The sequence below is a fragment of the Petromyzon marinus genome, chromosome 52 (genome assembly GCF_048934315.1).
Source record: "Petromyzon marinus isolate PM22_M1 ecotype Great Lakes invasive population chromosome 52, UKy_Petmar_22M1.pri1.0, whole genome shotgun sequence".
NCBI lineage: Eukaryota > Metazoa > Chordata > Hyperoartia > Petromyzontiformes > Petromyzontidae > Petromyzon > Petromyzon marinus.
Window position 1 is genome coordinate 6,196,745 of NC_133718.1, and position 23,629 is coordinate 6,220,373.

The 23,629-nt window shown below is 46.5% G+C and overlaps 2 protein-coding genes and 1 non-coding gene across 8 annotated transcripts in view; 1 reads left to right on the plus strand and 2 right to left on the minus strand.

Annotated features, from left to right (window-relative positions):
* Positions 1–15,106, minus strand: part of MAU2 (MAU2 sister chromatid cohesion factor) — a 53,783-nt gene extending 38,677 nt beyond the window's left edge. Inside the window, exons 1-8 of the mRNA XM_032973746.2 lie at positions 14,462–15,106; positions 11,719–11,736; positions 8,106–8,171; positions 7,683–7,778; positions 6,117–6,211; positions 3,279–3,462; positions 2,699–2,845; positions 1,043–1,133 (exon numbers count right to left, since the gene is read on the minus strand). Coding sequence (XP_032829637.1) covers positions 1,043–1,133; positions 2,699–2,845; positions 3,279–3,462; positions 6,117–6,211; positions 7,683–7,778; positions 8,106–8,171; positions 11,719–11,736; positions 14,462–14,707 — 943 coding nt within the window. The 5' untranslated portion in view covers positions 14,708–15,106. The remainder of the gene's footprint in view (positions 1–1,042; positions 1,134–2,698; positions 2,846–3,278; positions 3,463–6,116; positions 6,212–7,682; positions 7,779–8,105; positions 8,172–11,718; positions 11,737–14,461) is intronic.
* Positions 15,107–17,029: 1,923 nt separating this feature from the next.
* On the minus strand, positions 17,030–22,520 carry CETN3 (centrin 3). Of its 6 annotated transcripts, none has more exons than XM_032973747.2 (5): positions 22,366–22,520; positions 20,410–20,553; positions 19,822–19,936; positions 19,026–19,217; positions 17,030–18,484 (listed from the first exon to the last, which is right to left on the minus strand). In XM_032973747.2, the coding sequence occupies exons 2-5, from the start codon at positions 20,530–20,532 to the stop codon at positions 18,441–18,443; spliced, it is 474 nt and encodes a 157-aa protein (XP_032829638.1). In that variant the 5' UTR covers positions 20,533–20,553; positions 22,366–22,520; the 3' UTR covers positions 17,030–18,440. The 6 variants fall into 6 exon arrangements, with proteins under 6 accessions (XP_032829638.1, XP_032829640.1, XP_032829642.1 ...); XM_032973749.2 differs by having other exon boundaries at positions 20,410–20,577; positions 22,366–22,506; XM_032973751.2 differs by having other exon boundaries at positions 20,410–20,539; positions 22,366–22,477.
* On the plus strand, positions 22,483–22,555 carry TRNAF-GAA (transfer RNA phenylalanine (anticodon GAA)). Its single transcript has one exon. It is a non-coding gene; the product is annotated as a tRNA-Phe (tRNA).
* The last annotated feature ends 1,074 nt before the right edge of the window (positions 22,556–23,629 follow it).

Below are 23,629 nucleotides of genomic sequence, written 5' to 3' on the forward strand. Positions count from 1 at the left end.
AGCTTTCGTGACTGCAGGGATTCATCTTCTTGGTTCTTTCGGTAAAGTCACGTGACTTTACCAAAAGAACCAAGACAAACAACTAAATTAAGAATCGCGTTTCCCGAAACAATGTCTCACTCTGCATGGCTTTTAATGAATGCGGGGTCAGATTTGGAGTTGGTCAGACATCCTGATGTAGGATCAGAAAGCTTGGGAAATTGTTGGTGCTGGTTATGGCTTTCTTTTTGCATGTATGTGGTTTCTGGCGCCTCTAAAACACTCCCACCCTCTGAATGAAAACTGTGCATTACAAATAAAAAAATTCTTGCTATGATTTACATAATAACAATGTAGAGAACAGCTCATTTTCACCAAAAGCCCGATAGTTCTGATGAAAAGGAACATCCGGCATTATGCAAATCAAACAAATGTTTATTGAATGATTTACTGATGACTGTGTTTAACTGTAACAGTGACAGCACAGTAATTATTGTGCCATGGTAAGTACGTATCATTAATTTCCAGTCCATTGTCAATTCATTGCTGCATGAAGACCTTATCACGGCGCGTCGGTCGTGAGTTATTTTGATCAACTTCACCATGCTGGTCAGCGTGCATTGGTGAAGGGGGCGGGGTAGGATTGGTTCAGGTATCACTCGCCAATGACGTTAACTGTGGCCAATAATCAAACTTCCGATTGTCAACTTTGTAGCGAAGTGCATTAACCACTGCGCCACCGCTCTGCAAAAATGACAAAGATCCCCCGTATAGCCTTAACAGACTGTTGGGGGCAAGCGCTGTTAGCGAGCAGCGCCTATGAAGGTCGGCACAGCACACGAGTGGGTGGGGTTGCCAGCACCATGCCTCGACGCCTTCGCCTCCCCAGTAACAACATTTACAAACGGCATCAGGTTCTTTTATGCCGAGTCGACATAGAGAAGGCCCGGGACCGGTTCAGATAATCGTCACTGGTGTTGGCCGTGAGCACACCGCGCTAATCGCTACACTACCACTTAACCACACACACACATATATATATAGAAAACAGGCGGGTGCTCACTTTTGAGCTTTTCTATCTGCATGAGCGCTTTGTCCGTGTACTTCTGTGCTTTCTCCAGGTAACCCGCCTGCATCGAGTGCATGACCGTCACCTGCAGTAGAGAGACAAAAACGGGTGAGTTAGTGAGTGAGTGGGACACATCAACAGCGCTGAGTCTCACTTACACTTAAACATTGAAATATCCGTTCTTAACGCACCGTAAAATTTAAGACCAGAGCGCATGTTGCATTACCACGAAGACCGTAACGTACGTCTCACCTTCATGGCCTAATAAAAAAACTCGTTGCGATTCGTAAATAAAAAAGCTAAAAATACCTCCGTGTTCACAAACATCAAACGCATCTCAAAGTGAACATTTTCTAGCCTTCCTCGGACCGAGGATTGGCCACCAGATGGGCTATCCTGCGCCATGGGGCTCGTCTTCGCCAGTTCTTGCAATGTGTCCTACGCGAAGAGCTCTGTCCCTACAATCAGCATCATAAACCCAAGTTCTAGAGGTTCAATCACATGATTATTTTTATATACTCTTGCTTGTGCTTAGGCGATTCGAAGTGAAAACCTATGATGATGATACAAATTCTATTCATTGTGACATTGTTGACAATGATGAAGATGATGACTAACACGATGTTGATGATGAAGACGATGCCGCCGCCGCTGCTGCTGAAAATGGTGGTGGTGGTCGTGACAACAATGTCCACTTTAATCCAAGTTCGCATGTCTCAAGGCAGATCTGCCCATTGGCATCACAAGTGGAAAATAAAAAAAATCCTCATGTGCCCCTGTGGAATGAATGTCCAGACCATAAAGCCATTTTATATAACTAAATTAGACATAACACTGAGGAAATGCTGTTCATTTACGAGGGCGGAACGGTGAACTGAAGACTAAAGCTCAAGACAGGACAGGATGGAGAGCGTTTAAGCCAAAAACCTGCCATTGGGCAGCATACTGGATAGTTAATTTTGTATAACTAGGTTAGAACTCAAGAGACAAGGAGAGTCTCATTTGCAAGGGTGACCTTGGGCATGAGTCTGCCAGGAGGGGGTGATGATTGCTCGGTGTGTAATCCCGATTGAGGAAATTTGCATATAATATCAGAACTGGGGAGAGTGTGGACCCTGATTGTGGCACACAATGGCCCACTCTTGCGCATGACATTGGAGGACCTTTAACGTCCGCTGCGCAGCCGACAGGTATCACACGCCGCAGTATTAACCAGGGTGGCCAATGGATTCGAACCGTGAACCTCTGCAACAAGCGGCGAATGCGCTACCGCTGGGCCCGCTTCACCGAAGATTGCTCATTCGGCTATATGCGAGAGAGGCAATACAATGTACATTATCTGGGGTAATGTGGAGAGAGGGATGGATGGCCCAGATAAACCAAAAACAGAGATAAAAGCAAAACGCATGTCAAAACTTAGATTATGCAACCTATTAATTTTTTTACCTACAGCACAGAATGGGAATTTGCTGCTTAAAGAAACCCGTTTCCTTGCCGACGCGTTTGCAGTCACGTGTGCACCCGTTCGCTGACTCTGGACGAAGCCGGCAGAGCTACTAAAATTGTACACAGCGTACGTGTAAAAAAAGCGCTCGTACACGAGCGCAGTAAATCGGCGACAACAACATGGGGTTGGCGGAAGCGACTAACCAGGTAGACGAGGACACACATGTGCTCCTTGGGGAGCCAGTGGAAGAGGTCGGCTGGGTTCGTGGGCAGGATCTCGTCGTCATGCAGCGTGGATATCGTCTGGATGCCCTGCTGCAGCTGCTTGAGACACGGCTTCACACTCTTCATCTGCAGAGCGCACGGGCAAAAGGCACAACGTTGCAAAGGAGTGGGGACACAAAAAATGGTTTGTCTGCTCCAGTCGGCAAAGAGAGTAGTTTGGCACGTAGGTTTTTGCAGCCGTAATCAAGACTCAGAATAAATGTTTTCAGGGGGTTAGGCCACGCAATGATGTGGTCAAAATTATTGTCGTGAAACCCTCCACCACCCACCATACCGAAACAAATTACACAATCGTTTTAACGTACCATTCCGACTTCCTGGTTTCTGACCGAAAGACGATTGATGCAGTTTCAAGCGAAACGTCGAATCTCACAGCTAAATTTTGTTTGTGAAAAAGTGTTCTTCACCGTAACCAGCGAACTGATACAATAACAACTGGCGCGTTAACAATGGCGATGATGGCGAGGATGACCATGACGGCGGCAGCTGTCAGCCTCACCTGGCCGGCGTCCAGGTAGTGGGTGACCTGCAGAACGAGGAAGAAGATCCGTAGCGACTCCTTCTGTATGGGGTTGCCTTGCCAGCCCTCCACGAGCGTGCCGCACAGCGACAGGATGGGGTGCACCTCCTGTAGCTTCCTCTCCATGAGCAGCAGGAGACCTTTACTGAGCAGGAACAGTACTCTGCAGTGCAGAGAAATGAATCACAGCGACAGTCGTCAACAGCAGCAACAGCCGCGTCGGCAGCAGCACAAGACAACGTTCCATAACAATGTTTAGTTTCTATTTTGCGTCGGCACTCATGCAAATCGCATCTCAAATCGCCATGGAATTTGTTATGTGTACAGTTTTCGCAAGGATGCCACTGTGGGAAAGCACAGGCGAGTGGCAAGACAGGCACAATCAGTGGCAACAATTGCCCAAGCTCTGTGGTCCTATATCACAATGTTTGACCAACTTATTTTGCGAGTGTTTATACATGCGAGCGGGAAATTGTAACACCTGGAGAAAGCCCACGTGTGTGATGCAGGGACTACTCAACTTCCATACGGATGGAAACTAATCCACTCCCCTGCCATACCTTTGCAAACCAGTTGTCCTTTGGTAAGTTTCACAGATTTATGTGATCCAGCAACACTCGTCTCCAAAGTGCTAGATTAAGAGGCAAGCATAGCCACCAAAGTGCACTTGTCAGGAAATGAAGATTTGTATAATTCTGCAAACTATACATGTACAGCCAATTGCCAAACCACTGCTGGACGAGGGCCTCCTTATGCCACCAAGGTTAGGCGTGAGCAGGCATAGAATTTGGGTCACCCTGCACTACCGCTCCCCACACAAAGACACAAACTCAGACGTACACACCAAAATGCACAAATGTAAGCACACACAAATACACACACAACAATGACAGCCGCCATTCACCACGAAGTGGCGGTGAAGTCATCACGGCGCTTGTGCCAGGCTATGTGCACTTAAGAAGCTACGTGAAGTTTCAAAGGTTTGCTGGCAGGTCACGGGACACACCCAAGTGCCATGGGTTGACTGAGATAACTGGCAGATGCACCAACTGTGCCAATACAAAGATAAAGATCCCCCTGTAGCCTTAACAGACTGTTGGAGCAAGTGCCGTTAGCGAGCACTTATGAAGGCCAGCATGGCTCATGAGGCGGTGGGTGGGTCGCGTGTTTCTCCCCAGTGGCAATATTTAGAAATCGCACAAGGTACTCATTTGAGGCCGAATCGACCTTGGGGAGGCCCATCAACGGTTCAGATAATCCTCACTGGTGATGCCCGTGAGTGGGATATTGAACTCGGGTCACCGGGTTCTCAGTGCAGCGCGCTATCCGTTACACTACCACGCTCACACACGCACACAGGCACAACAACCGCCATTCGCCACTAAGTGGCGGTGACGTCACCACGACGCTTGTGCCAGGCCATGTGCACCTTGAGGCCACGTGAAGTGTCACGGGGCAGACCCAGGTGCCACGGGTCGACTGACTGAGATGACTGAGATGACTGGCTAATGCACCACCTGTGCCCCCTACTGTGCCAACCTGCTGTGCTTTAGCCACCCGGCACTCCGCTCGTTGTTGTGAGCGTCGCTCCTTCGCCCTCCATTGTTGTTGAAGGGCGACTGCCTCTAACTGCCCAGTAGCATCCTTCACGAGCCTCCTCCACTTGGGGCGATCTTCACCCCGCTGGTACCAGTCATCGGCAAGTCCACTGAGCTCCACGTCCTCCTATACCACATCACTCCCTCTCTTCTCTAGCCCGTGCCGCGTCCGTTTAACCCCCTCGATCTGGCCGAACAAAAGCCGTTTGGGCATGTGGTGGCTGGGCATGCGGGCTACATGACCCAGCCAATGCAGCCTTGCCTGCCGGAGGAGCTCACCGATGGAACTTTGCCCAGATCTTTCAAGGATTTGTGAGCTCCTCACACAACACAGCCTGGTTAAACCCAGCATGGATCGTAGGCAGGCCGGCCTAAAAGTTTCTAACCGGCGAAGATGTTCCATTAGGGGGGTCCACGTTTCGCAAGCGTAGAGAAGGGAGGGAATGACCGTGGCCGAAAAGACCTGAAGCTTCGTGCGGAGCGACAGACCAGGTAGCTTCCACACAGCATTACGCAACCGATGAAAAGATATTGCCGCTCGACTGATTCGGAGCGAGACCTCTGCTGCCAAACCGGAGCTGGTCATGAGCACACTGCCCAGGTATGGGAAACTCTCCACTCTCTCCACAACTGCCCCATCACCGATTGGCAGTTGTGGGGGGGGGGGGGGGGGAGTGTCCGATGATACATAATACCCAGGCAGGTGCTTAGTTTTGGTGGGGCTGATGGTAAGGCCCCACCTCTTAGTGGCACGCTTCAGTTTCAGCAGCACTGTCTCCAACTCCTCCTCTGAATGAGCAGCAATTACCAAATCATCAGCATACATAACGTGGTTGACCAATAGGGAGCCATTTCTTGACCGCACCCGGGCATCGATCAGCCTCCCATTATATCTGTACCAAATGGAAATTCACCCGGTACGGCTATTGAAGGCTTCACGAACTACGTGGTCAAAATAGATGTTAAATAATGTGGGAGCCAGAGGACATCCCTGTCGCACTCCAAGGTGTACAGGGAATGGCTCTGACTCCCGGCCACGTAGTTTTACCCGGGCCCGCTAACCATCATGAAGGTCCTTAATGATCGTGAGCAGAGAATCAGGGACTCTGAAAGCACGAACAACCCAGAGGCCAGGCCTACTAATGGTATCATAGGCCTTGACCAGGCACACACACACACAGCTGCACAGAAACGAGCCGGCTGTCACGACACAACGTACCGCGTGTACTCTGAGCCAACCACCCGTGCGTACTCCGCCCCTACGCCCAGGAGGTCGCTGGCCGAGATGAGGTCCTTCTCCAGCGTGTGGAGTTGCTGTTGCGAGGGAAGGAAGAGACAAAAAAGCAAGTTCACACCAGGGCTCTCAGCTTCAAGACAGCTCCTGTCGCAGTGGTGAGATGTCAACTACCTCGCCTGGTATATAGGAGGCCGTGGGTTCGATCCCAACCCTGACGATGCCTGTATATATGTAGTTTGCATTGGTCTCTCCCTGTGGTGACGTGGATTTTTCTCCGGGTCCTCCGGTTTTTCCCTCCACATTTAGAATCAGCATCACGCAATTCGATTGTATGGCTGCTCTAAATTTCCACATTGATAAGCCACTTCGTTGAGCTATCATTTTTGGCCAGGTCGCTTCTGAAAAAGAGTTACATAGCTCAGTGGGCCTTATCTGGTAAAACAAAAATAGTTCGTTCGTTCCGCCTCCTCACAAACAACACGAATTTAATGAGGCGAGACAAGGACAGGTCGCTCCGGGGTAAAAGCACAGAGCTGTCACCACTGAGATCATGGGTTTAGATGAATAACTCCTGTGATTAAACCGGGTTCTCAAGCACAAAGATTGTCTCAGCCCGGTCACCAATGATTGCACAAAAAGTCACAACATTACATAAGGTTTTTCACTTAATGTGGTTGATTTGCAGCTCTAAGACTTCAATATTTCAGTTTAACATGTAGGCTTTTGCGACCAATATCATCCATAATACAGGTTTTTTTGGGTAAGATCGTGTAAATATATAAATTTGTCGTTAAACCCGCCACCACCCGACACAACCAATAAGTAAAGTTTGTCACGTAAACAGAACATGCCAATTCGTTACTAGTACAGCACACCGGTGTCTTCGAGAGCCAAGCCACAACATTTACAATCCGAGTAAGACGTTCCACAAGTAATTACAACTAGCTTCATCAGGTATGTTTAACGACACATTTTTCCATCTACGCGATCTAACCCAAAAAACATGTATTATGTTCAATATTTCAGTTTGATTATTATGCAGCAAACACCCTTCACAGAGGTGTGACCCTGGCATGGATAGAGGCGTAACTCAAGTGACCTCAGAAGTAGTTCTGACGTCATCTTCTGGAGTTGTTCTCTGAAACATGGTGATACACTGTAAGCTGCAGAGTTCTTAAATAAAATCTCGTCTCAATTGATGTACAACGGAGAGAAATTATCGTACGTACATGGGGTGTAGTGGTGACATGTTGGTTAGTGCCCTGCACGATGACCCCAGAGACCAGAGTTCGATCATTATTCACAGATAGCATCGCTGGTGAGTGTGATATCAACTAAACCGCAATCCGCCCTTCATCACTACACAGACCGGTGTGGCAAGGTCAAACAACCACCGTGACTGAAAGGCATGAAGAACACTTCATCCAGAAATGGACTGACAAAGGGCTGTAAATTACTACAATTTTATTACGATCTGTAAACGACTTAAAAATATCTCTGCGTGGTGTTTGCGGCTCCGGTGGCAGTGCGGTGGAATGGGGAACTCACGGCGAGTTGGAACAGCAGCCTGCAGTGCCAGTAGGGCGTCTGTTGTGAAATCTGGATAGCCTTCCTCAAGAGCGGCTTGGCAGAGTCCACAAGGTTCTGATGTTCAGATGCAAGCATGGACAGAGACACAAGCAGTTATACAGGGAGGCAAGTGGGAAGTTAGGAAGACAGACAGACAGACATACAGGCAGACAAGTAGACATGCATGGAAGTTAACGTACACGTAGTCTGTGACAGAGACCTGAAAATATACTGGCTGTACAACTGCTGAAATTTCATTTTTGTGGAATTGGCCAAACGTGTACATACGCACACGCGTAATGCAACACAGCGCACACATTACCAACCAAATGCTGAACTTTTACTTCAATACCACTCGTTCGCACTCAGCTCCGGGGAGAATTAATGAAATGCCTCGCTTACCTGTTGACAGTAGAGCTCGGCCAGCAGACTTGCCGCTTCAAACTTGACATCTTCGAATGAAGGGATCTGGGACAGCTCGAGTAAAGGCCAGTAAACATTTCACTTTTTCTTCTCACACAACAGCGCAAAAAATTATCGCAGTTCAACGATCCCAACCGCAGGGCGAGTTTGTTTTGGGCAGAAGTTGCCACCACGTAACCAAACCACCAACCTTACTGAGTCTAAACTCGTTTTCAGGAGGGTTCTGCATTGGTGTGTTAAGGCCTTGGCTCTTTTTATTAAGGAGCATTTGGAGCATTGGAGAGAACAAGTCATCACCATCAGCCATAATATCCACTGCTGGAGGAAGGCCTCTACCAAGCTAAAGCCAACTCTTAACTCTTTATGGTCCTGGAATTCACTAATCCACCTGGCTGATTTAATCGCTCCATCTCCATGGTGGAATATTTTTTAGGCATGGTGCCTCCTTTTGCCACACCACTTGTTAGTTTCAACCACAACGCATTATCCTTTCTAGCGACATGTCCTGCCAAAGCCCAATAACTTTTCTGAATTAAATAAATATAATGCGCAAGTGTCTGTCCATTATGCTCTGTATCTCGCACACTGTTGGTCGTACAAAAATAAATATTAAACAAAAATGTTTCTCTTAACTTGGACATACGTACAAAATTATCACCTTTTCAAATTAACGTTCTTCTGCCAAAAATGTTAAATACAACGTCCAATGCAAGCCAATGGGAGCAAAAATCTTCCGGAAGAGGACTCGTATTTTATTGGAAGCACTGTTGGGAAGTTTGGTTCCGCATGACGCTATGTTACCTTAAATAATGTCTATGGCTTCCATGATTAAGTCGCCCTACGAGGCTGAGCTACTCCTTGACGATGCCATCACGCTTACAGCCTAATAACTACGCAAGGCGCGGGAGTGGGGGCACGGTGGCGACATCAACCTCCATCCTACCATGCCCCCCCACCCACCACTACGAGCATGGATTCCGAGCAAATGCGTGGGCAGTGCTCGTGATATAAATATCGTCATCCTCTTTTTCCTAAAGAGGAAAAAAAAGAATCTGAAGAAAGGTCAAGCGTTTGGAGGTGTTAACACCCAAAAAATTGGCTGACGAGTTATGAACCCACTTGCCGTCCCTGCCATATCTTGCCAAAACAGCAATACTTTAAAAAGGCTGCACATTAATACTCCATACATTTGTGCTTTATTTTCCAATGCTAAGTTATCTGACCTAAAATCAGAAACCGTCAAGTGTAGAATCAGTTTGACAGCACTCCTAAACTCTGACATCACACTGGCAAAGAGAATGCGAAAGCTTTGAGCCGTCATTGATCTCGAGCTCTCGATGTCTTCCCAAATATCTCAACTCTGTATGATCTCATACCTCAATCTGCGCAAAATCTCCCGCATCCATTATTTTCATACCCCAGCTACTGCTTAGATCGCCTCCCCTCACCCATGCCTACATCACATGCCAAATTGTAGCGTGCAATTCATAACACTTTGAAACGTCCAGGCGGCACCAATAGTTTAAGACTATTTCTATACAATTCAGACATTCAATAAATCCGCTTGCTTATAGTTGAACGTAGTGTGAAGGCACACAGCTGTGCTACAGCGCACTGGTGGGTCAAATTGAGGTCATTGTATGCTGCAAGTCTGTGCTGCGAGGTGGCTCGGAAATGGCAGTACATAAAGTGGGACCATTAACCGGTCTGTGCACAGTATTAAATTAAATAACCCGCTATACGTATGTGTTCTTCAAGTAGTCCGATTTCTTCCCACTTTGAAAAGGAGCTGGGACAAACATCCTAATTCAGCACCATCATTAAAAAGGGCCCTGAGACTCGATGAGGCTTTCCTTGATAAATGAGTGGCATTCATTTATTTAGCGTAAAGGAAAAGCAAGCGGCTCAGTGGATGGCAAGCATGCTTTGCAAAAAAAATGCAGAAACTATTTCCAACTGCATGCTTGACTGGCTTAATACTTAGCAGGACACGCCCCCGTGTCGCCACGCAAAATCTCGTTTGTGCAGAAGCGATGGGATCCGACTACAACAACTTTCCCAGTGCGCACAGTTGTGGTACAGCTACCCGGCCTGGCTTCAGAGCCATCTCCTCAATGTCTCTGTGGGAACAAGGGGTCTTTAAAATCCCGCGTACGAAAGATGACATTGCTGTGGTTAACTTAAATGTCCCTGCGTGCTTCAGAGGTCAACTTCCGTGCGTATTTGGTCATGTGAAAAGTTGTTTCCTTTTATACAGTACGCAGTATTTTTGTGCAACGGTCTGTAATCAATTCAAGCTTGTTCAACATCGTGAAATGTACTTCACACATTTTAAGCTGAATCTACGGCTATACGCACACACAAACGTTACACGTCTCCTACATAACATAAGATTAAATCAACAAACGGGGAAATGGCTTGCAATTTGAGGACTCAATAGGCCCGCTTACCTGCCTAGTTGCGTTGTTTACAAACATTTGTTTGCAATAGCATCAACATCTTATGCCTAACCAATCTAAAATTAATTAACTCTACCTGCTCATAGAAGTATTGAGTGGCACTCGCCTCAAATGGCTGCTCTACGCCAGTGTTGGAAAGTCCATATCGCTATGACCGTGGTCAGTCTTTTCAAAGGACAGTCAAGAAATGACTCCTTGGAAAGTGGGTAAGCATTTATCTACCCATTACACAGGCCCAGCTGCCTCTGGCGAAACTAAAAAGTATCTCCGTGTTCATCTGTAAGCCATGTACCGAAATATTAACTCCACCGAGCAATCTTTGTGATTAAAAAAACTGGAAGTAAACCCAATTGCGTGTTCTCTTTTAAAACAGTTTTAAATCTAAAACTTCGACGTGTTTACTTCCTCGTTACAAGAATGAGTCCTTATAACAGTGCGTGTAAAAAACACTGTACACACACCCGTCACATTTGGAATACACTAGCATGCGTACTTTTTCAAATGAAAACAAACACTGGCAAAGAAGTCACTCGCTAGTCTCACCGGCAATCTGAACACCACAACCTCACCGTGCAATGCAGCATATACATCACATTCCAAAGGCAAGTCAACAATGGTTGTCCTTTGGATAAAACTGCCCGTCAAGAGTGGAATTTACACCACGAAAAGTGCCCTCCTGTCTCGATTTCTTAAAATTATAACTTCTAAACTGGTCTATACTTATGTAATACAGTACGTTCATAAACTGCCAATGCAGAGCACCGTATTTCAATGCCGAGTGCCCTACAAGGAAGCTTATTTGCTTGTTTCACATATCGATATAACTCGTACCAAATACTCCAAGTAACACAGGCGTCTTAACTAGATGCGGATTTGTCGTAATACAAATCGAAAAAATGTGCCGTGCCGATGTAGCATTACAAACTTTATATATGTTGAAAAAAAAAACACACCGTAGAAAGGAAACCCCCGCACGCAGTGAAATCCCTCAAGGGACCCCACGCCTTCCCCGGTAGAGGAAACTAGGCTAGGCCGGTGCCTTGGCCTATACGGCCTACATATATTTAAACGCGGCGCGAAAGCTTACCCATTTTGACAGAAACGCAACTTATTAAAATATCAACAAAGGATACCTGTTGGGACAGCAGCCACTGCAACGACAAATAAAAATAGCAAGGACAAAAGAATTAATTGTAAAACATCAAATCGGCGTGATGTTAATGGTTGCAAACATTAAATGAAATACATAGAAAATGATATAACATTTACACATTTCTATACAAATATCTCCAACATTCAAACTCTTACATCGTTAAATCACATTACTGTATTAAATGTATGTTTACAAGGAACCCAGTCGTGTGCTTTTGAGTTCAGTTGAAAGGAGTTTGGGTCTACGTTGGGGTTCTTTGAGGCCAACCTCAACAAGAACACCACACGCATGTGTTGCTAATAATTGCTGTGGCTTTTTACATGCACAAACCTTGACAATATACACTGTTAGTTAAGTAAGTTAATACAATGCACTGGATTTGAGCGAGGGGAATAGAGCCCCCTGTTAAGCAATAAGCCGACAGAGATTAGTCAACAACTAATGTACGGCAATACATTAACAATGCTGGGCGAACGCTGCTAAAGTAACGTTCACAAAACGACGTGTACTCGCATAAACAACGTGAACGCAAATAAAAGCGACTCTTAAAAGCTGCCAGCATAATACATCCAAACGTCGTACCGTGCTAAACACAACACCACGCACACACAGTACAGTGCATTTCCCTCCCACATAGCAATCACTTTCAAAAATTTGAAATAAGAATAAGCAGAACAAACATGCCTTCTAACAGACCCACAGACTCGCATGTCAGAACTCGCAGATTAACAAGCAACTTGAGAATACTTTATAAATTAACGGGAAAAAATTCTTAACGCAAAAAGACCGAATAGGCCCAAATGGAGCCGCGGTATTTTCCTAGGTGCCCTACCGGGGTAAGTGACTCTGAGAAAAGGGGCAATCACCCGGGGTAAACCGGTCTCCCTCGGTCTCTCTCACATCGGCAGCAGCAATGACCAAGCCTGTACACAGACTGGGGCAACACTAACCCTGTGTATCTTCAGTGCCATCACCGGTACCAAATACAATCAACACTTCCAGAACGTCCTTTACCATCAGTAACATAATCAGTACCCGTACCATGACAGCTACCAGGTACCATGATGAGTAACATAATAACACTATCAGTACTATATTGATATAGTCACCACCACTCCACAAATACCACTAAATATTATTACTACCACCACCACATATATCGTAGTATTATTACCGCTACACATATACAATAATAGTCCCATATTACCACCAACACAGATGCTACTACGACCACATAAACTAACCACGATACGGAAACTATGAAGACACATACATGTACAGTACTACTACTACGACTAGTTATATTGACACCACTACAGGCACTTATAGCAACTACTGCAAACACACACACAAACTCTTTCAGCACCAAAGAAACCAACACATACTACTGCCACCGCCGATGATACTTTCAACATCACCGAGAAACCACCACATTATTATGCAACCTACGACAATTACCGCAAGATAATTTAATATATATACTATGTTGTATTCCCGAGCCTCGGTCTTGCCTAGCAGCGCTGCTGGGGAAGGTGCACCTCACCCCGGGCGGGGCACCCAGTGTCGCCGGTCCCTCTTGCTCGGTCTCCCCCCCCCCCCTCTCCATATGTCTGTGTGCCATTCTCTCTTTCTCTGTCCCTGCTGTTTGTTTATCTCGGTGTATCTCTCTCTCTCTCACTCTCTATAGCCATGACGGCCTCAGTAACGAGTCCCAACATATCAAGCCTCGGTCTTGTCTAACGGGAACGCCGGGTTAAGTGGCCCCACACCCGGGAAAGACTCGGCGTTCAGACGATTGGTGTTGAGGTGAGGTGGTGTTGGTGATGTTGTTGCTTATGGTAGTGATTGCTATGCGCTTAGGGTGGTATAGTTATGATGGTGGTAGGTGGTGGTGTGGTGACGATGAAATACCGGTGATTTTATGGTGGTAATGTTGAGGTAATGTTGATGGTAGTTGTGGTGGCGGTAATCACGTTGCTAACGCTGTGGTGGTGATTGATGATAGTGGTAGGGTTGATGGTGGTATAGTAAGTAGTTGTGGTGGGTGGTATAGTAAGTAGTTGTGCTGGTGGTGGTGGTTAGTGCTGATGATTTGGGTAACTGTGGTGATGCCGGGCTGCCAGTGATGTTAGGTGTTCACGGTTCTAGTAGTAAGTGCTGGTAAACGATTAAAGTGTTTCTGGCATTGGTGACAATCAACGGTTAGTTAAACTGTGCTACCGATGATGTTGGCTCACAGTACAGCAGAACATGAACATATTTTGTGCTGGTAGTAATGACAACAGTAGCGCAATATTGATAACACCTTACTGTGTGCGTGCGTTGGCACTTGTGTGTACCACTACCCCCACAGCGGCCCTTCTGTCCCAAAACTCTGGTCAGCTTCTCTTAAAGACACCATCACCACCAACCACAGTGTCACCTCCCTGTGACGATTACAGTACCAAACAGCAGCAGTAATCAACAACAACAACAACTGTGTTGGTCACCAACACAATAATCAAACGAGCAGTCGCTGAGAGCAAAAGGCACGGACGCACAATGCACACAGCTGGACGGACCCGCATGACGCACACGCAAAAGTACGAGCGGACACACCACACGGGTGCAAGAACGAAAGGCCTCGGTGGGGGGTGGTGGTGGTGGGTGGTGGTGGTGTGGTGGGGGAGAGAAAACGAGTGAATGAATCCGGTGAATGAATGAAATGAAACGAATCCCCTCACCGCCTGCTCGAGGTGCGAGCGGGCCAGGTCGACGTTCTTGGTGTGGTGGTACAGCACGCTGCCCAGCTGCAGGTGAGTCCTCGCCTCCACCCGCGCCCCGGGACCGAAGTGGAAGATGGCCTGGAGGCAGTGAACGCAGAGGCGGATCCGAGGTGGACTCGAGGTCCTGAAGTTCTCGGCGAAGCCCAGCAACGAGAGATACCACGCCTCGCTGTACTGCGTTACGGGCGCAGCCACCGCCGCCATGTTAGGCTGTTGGTGAGGGGACTTTATTTCATTAATTTTAGCTTTTCCCTCCTTTCAGTCTCGCGTCTCTCCGTCTCCCTCTACCGTCGCATCGGCGTGATTGTTTGTTGTCGTCTCTCTCTATAAACCCTCTCTGTCTCCCTCTACCTTCTGAACCAGGGGCTCCTCGCTCGATCTGTGCGGCAACTTGGCGAGGAGGAGGTGAGGGCGGGTTAACAACGACGACGGCGGCGGTGACTTCACGCGAAGCACTTTGGCGCCTCGTTACTAGCTGCTACCAACTTCCCGGTCCTTACTCTCCCGTCCAACAACAACCAACAACAACCACCACCACCAGGGCTGCCACCAAACCGCAGTGACACGGGGCCGCTAAAACTGTTCCGCGTTTCGCGCGCGACTCGCTCCACCCACACGAGCCGAGTTCCAAACCAGACCCCGGACTCTCCCCTTCCCCTTCCTCCTCCTCTTCCTCCTCTTCTATTCCTACCGAAACTAAACGAGTTTAAAAATATATATTATCTCAGCTGTCACCCGCTTATCAGTGCCCTACCTTGTTACAGAGCAATTCAGAAGTTATTGGTCACCCCGTGCCCCCTATACATCTCAATGTTCATCCTACAAAGTCCCATCACAAGGGAGAAACACAAATAGACAACAATTATGTTACTAAACAAAAACCACTTTACGTATTATAATTTTGATAATCGGTGCCAATGATGCTACTTATCATGCTGCTGTCTGTGATCTTGCACGCTGATGGTGCTGCTTGCTTTATATGTGGATGCACACTCACAAACCCGTCAACCCCTTATCAGTGCCCCCTACCTTATTGCAGAACAATTCAGAACTTATTGGTCACCCCGTGCCTCTTAAAAAAATCTCAACGTTTATCCTACAAAGTCCCATCACAAGGAAGCAACACAAATGGACCCAAAAAATTGCCCGTATTGAAACGTCTGTACGCCATATGGACCTGAGAAATCAATGTCCCTGGGTTGACAGGTATGCAATAGCAGGTAAGGGCCCACCTACTTATCTTTCACCAATTTTTTCAACATTCTGATCTTCCTACTCCTGCTGGTCACACTTTCTCTTCTTCCACCTTCTGCTCTACACGCCCATACTGGACATTCGCAAAAAGAGCTTCACAGCTCTTCGGATTCCTCCAGTCTAAATATTCTGATTCCTCGGTGTACTCCTGTCGATCCACCTCTTTTAATTTCCCACCTGTTTTCGTTAGATTCATCCTCTTCACATTCACGGTATTAGGCTTTTCTGTCCTCCGTAATCTTTGGAAGATTCAGAGGACGGAAGGAGTGTAACGGCCTCTAGTGGCTGCTTGTGTGAAAATGAACCCATTAGGTGTATGAATTTTAACAACTGGATCATGCAGTAGTGTGCTGTGCACATGTGCGCGGTAGACACGTGAATGTACAGCCCTGTTGCCCATCCACTGCTGGATGAGTGCTGCCCCACGTTCAGGTTTTGGTGGTAATTTGACCATACCTCACCACGCTGGTCAATGCAGATTGGCGAAGGCAGGGGGCGTCGTAGAGGTGCAGTGCAATTCGTACATTATAATAGCACTGCCCTCTGCTGGCTGTGCTCACTTCCAGGGGATTATGTTCAATAATCTTTTTTATCGCATTGAATGTAGCGGCCTCTAGTGGCTACCCGTGTCACAAATAACTCGCACGCGACCCGGTGTACGTCTGTTCGTATGCAAGCCGTGGCTGGGAATTACATCCCGATTCATAGCGCAGCCGCACACTGAATTACAATCCTGCATACCTTCAAGTATCTAGTTAAATACACGTCACTGAATCAACTACAGAAAAAAAGTGCTTCTTACATAACCCAAACCTATACTTAAACAATGAAGCACTGTCATTTCAGTCGTACTAATTACCGGAATAGCCATAAAAGGTATGATCAGTGGCCTGAAAGTGGCAATACGCCAGGTAAAAGTTGTTATACGTGTTTAAAGGATGTACCAATTGGCCACAGTATTTCCCTTTTACAAAAGCGTATGCAATTAAAAACATTTTTTGTCATATAAATCTGAGACAAGATCCCATACTCACCAGACCTGGCTCTCAGTGCTTTCTGGGTGTTTCCAATTAAAGTAATTATCGGTGACAATGACGCGGTGTGAATGCGTGGGATGAATACAAGTTCAAGCATTATTCTGGGAAGGGGGTTAAAAGCCTTGTACCAAGAGCATGGCATGTCAAGATAATCACGGAGAGACATAAATTTCATAATTGCTTCCGATCGTCGGGTCAAGCCACATTTCCGTTACTTCTTTTATAAGCACACGCGTTGAATGCATTTATTTATTTCTGTCATCAGTGACATCGCAAAGACAAATGAACTCCATGACCACAACACTCCATCTAGATTAAAGCTGTTTAGCGTCTTTCATCACACGAAACAGCTGTGAAATGCGACCAGCTGCTCTAACCGCCACAAATAAACCCATAAAGCCACGAGACAGAATAGTTACACGAATAAAAACACTCAAATGGAATGAAGTTGACAGCTCATCTTTGCAAGAGGCATTAAACATTGGCCTGTGGATTTAATGGCAATGTCCTTAACAGTTCTTATTTTCGTTAAAGCTCTTATCAAAAGGCTCGACACTTTTGTTTTTATCATTTAAAACGTCAAATTTTGTCCCCGTGCACAAAGGAGTGCTGGGTCCAGCTTATCCCAGTTGGCGGTACTGAGTGGTGTAAATGCCACTTTCTTATGGCAGGGACAGATCTAGCCACATTTCATGCGTGACTGATTTACATGTGCATTTGCTTCAAGGCAATTGTAGGCTGTTTCCGACGTTAGTCTAATCAGAAAGGTACTGCCTAATTAAATCACTGCCACTGGGTGGCCTGATATTACAGATGGGAACAGTCACCCACTAACAATGTGAGGTGCAAACATTGAACTGCAGCAGTGAAAACATGAACAAAAAATATATTGAGAATTGTCCATTCTATATATATTCTACATAAGACAAAGATCGCCCGCATTGCCTTAATAGACTTTTGAGGCCAGTGCTGTGAGCACCTAGAAAGGCCGGCACAGCACACAAGGGGGTGGGTGGCCAGCACCAGGGCCGGCCGCCTTTGTCTTCCTAGTGACAGATGATGTTTATACACCGCACCAGGTACTCATGAGGCAGATATGACCTCGGGGAGGCACAAAATCGGTTCATATAATCGTCGCTGGTGTTGGCCGTGAGAATCGGACTCAGGTTACTGGGTTCGTAACGCAACTCGCTAACCGCTGCACTACTGGTTCCCCATTTTTTCCATTTAGCGTAATCGACGACAGGGGGCAAGTGCTGTTCGCGAGCACCTACAATGGCCAGCATGACACAAACGGGTGGTGTTGCCAGCATAAGTCTGCCCAGTGGTGACGATTATACACACCAGGTACTTATCTAAGGCCGAGTTTACTTAAAGAGACCCAAGGCTGATTAAAAATAGAACTTGCTACTGATGTATGTTGTGCATGGCTGGGAATTGAAGTCATGTCGCTGTGGTTGGGTGCAGTAAATGAGGCACTAACATTCCACATACACACACATAACCGTGACAAGTTGTAACATCTGATGTGAACAAACACTATATCGCAAAACGGCACACAGTTGGAAAATTCAAGCAACTTCATTATATATTAAAAGTAACAAAGAAAGTATCTTCTCGGTGACCTGTCATTCCGAGTTTTCAAATCACGAGTCTCCAGTCATAATTGCAATAAACTCCTCTTGGTTGACTGCAAAACAGGGAAGAAAACAAATGTAACGTTACTTTCACAAAGTATGGCCACATGCTGTACGGCATATGAAAATAAATATAGGATAAAATTCTCATTTTGCTGAAATGCCTTTTGAGCTTTTGGAACATTCGCATTTTAAATGCCTCACTGACACTAAAGTGTTTCAACAAGAGTAATTGTCTAATTTGCTTCCGGTTCATGCAATGTCGTGATGCGTTTAGCATCACGTAATTATGTCCCAAGTTAAATGATGCCGTTCTGCTGAAGGCTGCTGGCCACAACAATGCATCATCAGTGTGGCCATTTGAGCTGCAGGGTGGGCCACTGGTAACACCTGTGCCTCGCAGCAAGAAGGACCTGGGTTGAATCTCATTGTTCCCAAAAGAGTAGGCAGATTAAGTGGATGAAACTGTTAAGTTCATCGTGTGGCCGTCTTTGCAGATATGAAACAATAAACACGATAAAAAGCCGACTGTAAAGTGTTCTGACGACTACGTGCGAGAGATAATTGTGGGAGGGAGGCTCCTCGCCCGCTCACTCTCTCCGTCGCCGTCCGTGTCAAACTCGTCGATCATGGCACGCAGCTCCTCGTCGGAGACGGTCTCCCCGAGCTCGCGCGCCACGCGGCGCAGGTCGCGCACGCCGATGCGGCCCGACTCGCCCTCGTCGAACAGTCGGAACGCCTTGAGCACCTCGTCCAGTGGGTCACGCTCCAGCACGCGCTCCGTCACTGCGGCACCGGCACACACCTGTGCTCGACTCAGGTGAACACCACCTGCCTCACTTCATTGCTTCACTCATCCACTGAAGTCTCTCACTCAGCCATTAATTTAATCAACTCGCGTAATTACACGCTTGCTCGCTTACTTGTCAACTCACTCAATGATTAATTAATTCACTCAACCATTTACTCACCCGCGCATTCATCAATCAACCAGTACTCACAACTCACTTGCTCACACACCTAAATACTTGCACTCGCACAATAATTGACTCATTTGTTTACTCACCCAGTCGCGTACTGTCACACGCTCACTAACATACGTGCATTCACTCACTGACCCATCCATTTACTCACATTCCCACTCATGCACTCGTTCGAATGCATACGAACCTCAACGCGTGCTCACTCTTACACTCACTCACACACCAATAATTTGCAGTTTCGGCACTCAGTCCTGCAAACCGGGAGTCAGGACTTAGAATGTAAATGGGATTTTTTTTCAAAGTGACGAGCAGATTTCAACTGCCGCATTTGCTCTGGATTGATGTCTCCTCGACACTGTATCGTAAGGTTGCTTCTGCATGTCGTTGAACAAAATAAAGGCACTCACTGACTTCACAGAAGTCATCGTAGCTGATCTTTCCCGTGTCTTCCCTGTCGTAGTCCTTCATGATCTTAATCACGTCCGCCTTGCTCACCTCAAAGCCCAGAGCTCGGATTGCCACCTGCAAGGACATATACCAAAAACATCAAGGAATTAGCACAATGCTGGTCTTGGTAGTGGTGAGATCTAATACCCCTATAAATCCACCAGATAATGCCAACGAAAAATCCCTCCAGAAGACTCATTTATCCCCCGTGTCACCTGGATTTGTCCATATATTACAAATATTACCCACTTTTAACTAAACTATGATAACGGGGGACAGAGTTTAGAGATTCCCAATAACTAATGAGATTAGGATGTAGAAATCATTAGTTTAGTGTTTTACCTCTGTCAAAGGTCACGTTGTGCATCGCTTATCATCGATGTCACTGGGCTTGAAATGTCGGGAGCATGCCCCAACCTTGGGAAGTTTCTAGTACTGCCTCTGTGGGGTTTCTTAATTTGTGGAACTGGCCCATCGACTTAAGACTGACAGAACTCCTTCACTGTAGAGACGCACGCTGTTTGGTTTCGCAGCATCCACACGCTTGCCTTGAGCTCGTGATAGTCAATGGCTCCGTCCTTGTCGGTGTCAAACAACTCGAACGCCTCCTGGATCTCCTGCTTCTGCTCCTCCGTCATCTCACGACGCCTCCTCCTCTTGCCCTTGTCCATGTCGACCCTACCAAAATATTCCTGAGAAAGCACCGTACACCAACGCTGTGTGCAAAAATCCCAGTAGGATGCAAGTCAAACAACAACAGCAACCACAAGAAACCTTAGATTAAGGCCATCAGTCTAACTCCGTACTACAATAAACAAACATAGCCAAACCAAAAAACGTTTTCGAAATCACCAAAATAAAGCCATAAATGCAATGTAACAGTGATCATTGGGACTGTGACCGACTTTTTTTACAATAAACTACATAAATAACATATAACACACAAACCCTAGAGCCACAGCTGGCTGCATGAGTCACTCCACAACAGGAGGATCAGTCGGAGTATCGCATTTTTCAATGCACATTTAAGATCAGCACACTAAATCAAAATACAGATAATACTTTGTAGCTTTTATTACAGACCAAATCAGACCTTATTGGTCACCTCGTGTCCCTTATAAATCTCAACTTTCATCCTACAGAGTCCCATCGCGAGCAGGAAACAGACAATGTTTTTTTCGCCCCGTATTGAAACGGCTGCACGCCGTATGGGACCTAAAATACTCCCGTACAAGAAAGACGTGGTTAAACCGTGTGGGTTGTTGACACGGTATGAAAACCCGTCAATCGGGCTTGGCTTTAACGCCGTGGCGAGGAGGAAAAGATTGGCAGTGGTGGTAGAGTGGAGCGACAGCTCAGGAGGATGTCCACCGGAATCAGAATATGTATTCGTACTGGAGGAATACGACGAGCAATAAAGCTCCTTTTGCAGAGATGTTGAGCATATGAAGAAATGAAATCTGCATGCGTGCAGGAGTTTGATGGATCGCTGTGAAACGATACTATTCGAGACGGAAACAATTTGGGGGAGGCCTCCATCCAACAGCGGATAGGTCAAGGCGGACGAACTTAAAAGTCCAAGAATTTACAATCTTTGGTGCAGAGTTGGTGGCTCACGGTGACCCGATGTGTGCCCCGAGACTCCCGTGCCAGCTTCACTTGGAATCGCACATACGGCGGTAAAGCAAAGTGGGGTTCGTCAACCCATCTGTGCGGATATTTCAGCATTATCCCAACGTATGCGTGTGGGGCTTCTGGTAATTCTTGGTTTCCTCCCATACAACAAAAAAAAGAACCGACCGAACATCCAAATGGGAGGGAAACCCCTTGAATAAAAGCTCGTTGTCATTTGAGGTTCGTACAGCCCGACTAAGCGAATTTTAGGGAAACATAACTTTCACGTCCGAGACTCGCGCGGGCCCGGATAAAAGCAGCTTTAATATTTTGCAGCTTTTAACTGATCGCGCCAACAAATAAAGGGGTGGCCAACAGCGCGCGATTTTTTTTTAAGCGTCAACGTTAACGAATTTAAACCTTTTAAAGTTTCCCGCTCATTCGCCCGCGCGAAAAACGACCAAGGGCCCCGAGAAAAGCCTCGGCTCGCCTAGTTTCCTACCCCCAACGGTAGCGCGGGAGTGGGGGGGAGACTTCTCGGGCGCAACCCTCCCACTCAGAACCGCTTCGACGCAGGCCGAAACCACTCACCTCGTCGCCACAGAAAGCCGATCACGCGTGACAGGCTTATAAAAAGTGTGTGTGTGTAAATGTATATGTATTCGCTCGACGTTTAGTCACCGCGTAAATCTGTTAATTGGAACCGCTCCACTCGCAACGCAAACTCGCAAGTGGTAAAAACTAAAAAACGGCGCAAGCGAAATTCCCACAACGCAGCGCTTGCGCCGTACACCCCGCCACCCGCTAAACAACGATACAAACGCTACAATTGAAGGGTTGTACTCGCGCTGCTACCACAACAATAAACCCACGCTACCACCACCCCCCACCTTCAGTTGCTCGAACAACCGCAATCGTTGAAGTGTAGCAGGGAGTAAAAGGAGTGGGGTGGGGGTAAGATGTCGGTGGTTATAAAAGTGGTTCCGGGACAAGAGTGGACATCATCCGCCGAAATAGCTCAGTTGGGAGAGCGTTAGACTGAAGATCTAAAGGTCCCTGGTTCAATCCCGGGTTTCGGCAGAATTTTTTTAATTATTAAAGTAGTTGTACTTTACGGTGGAATCTGGTGGGGGTTGGGGTGTATATATTTTTTACATGGCTTTAGAACCCCCTTAAGTGATTTTTGCTGAGCAATAATCCGATTGTACTCGTGTCCCACAGATGTAACACGTTTCCATCAGTCTATTGCCCATTACCGCATTCAACGAGTTCATTTCAGCAATCGAATGACCGGACATAACTGAAACTACGCTCGATTTAAACTGTCACGTAGATTCTATATTCAATAGATAGTTCGTATTGTTGCGTTAAACCCAACCCTAAATCAATTGTGATTTTAAGCGTAACCCACCAGCGACCGATATTTGCCTCTGCCGAGAGAGAAGCGGTGACGCGGTCCGCTCTGTTACCGCTAGAGGGCAGCAAACCACGTGGACCTTCAGTTCAGGTCGTCGGAAACTCGAGTCCGGAGCCGTTCTTTCAATGACTGCTTCGTGACGTTATTTACGAAGTGACCACGACCATCTCGTGTTCACCACACAGTGCATTGCGGATAATGAAATTTTGACGGGTTTTTAGTTTTTTGACCAAATTCGAAAAAAATGTCCCTTCTTGTTATTTAAGTTGCGGTCCCCTTACTTGAGACTGATGCAACCAAAGTGATCTGAAGAATACAATTATAGGTTTTTATCTTTCTTATTTAAGTTGCGGTCCCCTTACTTGAGACTGATGCACCCAAAGTGATTTGAAGAATTAAATAATAGGTTTTTACCCTTTTTGGTAAAAAAATAGGTGTTAAGATGTCCAAACACCAAATAGGAATCAAGTCAGCATTAACCACACGTAATTGTGGTAGAACATGCAAACAAATATATGCTCAGATAATATATGCATTGTCTTTGAAATTTACCTACACCAGAAACAGTTTTATTTGTGGCCGAGTCTCACCAGTGTCAGACCAGAGAACGCCAAAAAGCGAACAGTACAAAGACAGTGCAAGTATGAGAGCATTTATAACTTAGGTTGAGCAGTTGTATCTACACATGAACCAAAACTTATCGCCAAAACACCAAACCGAATAAAATATTTAACTCA

What these genes read in the sequence shown, in the direction of transcription:
- CETN3 (XM_032973747.2), bottom strand. Translation starts at nt 20,532, where the DNA reads ATGGACAAGGGCAAGAGGAGGAGGCGTCGTGAGATGACGGAGGAGCAG. An exon ending in TTGACTATCACGAGCTCAAG is followed by an intron (nt 19,937 to 20,409) that starts GCAAGCGTGTGG and finishes ATGTCCTTGCAG; the next exon opens with GTGGCAATCCGAGCTCTGGG. An exon ending in CACGGACGGCGACGGAGAGA is followed by an intron (nt 18,485 to 19,025) that starts GTGAGCGGGCGA and finishes CCTGTTTTGCAG; the next exon opens with TCAACCAAGAGGAGTTTATT.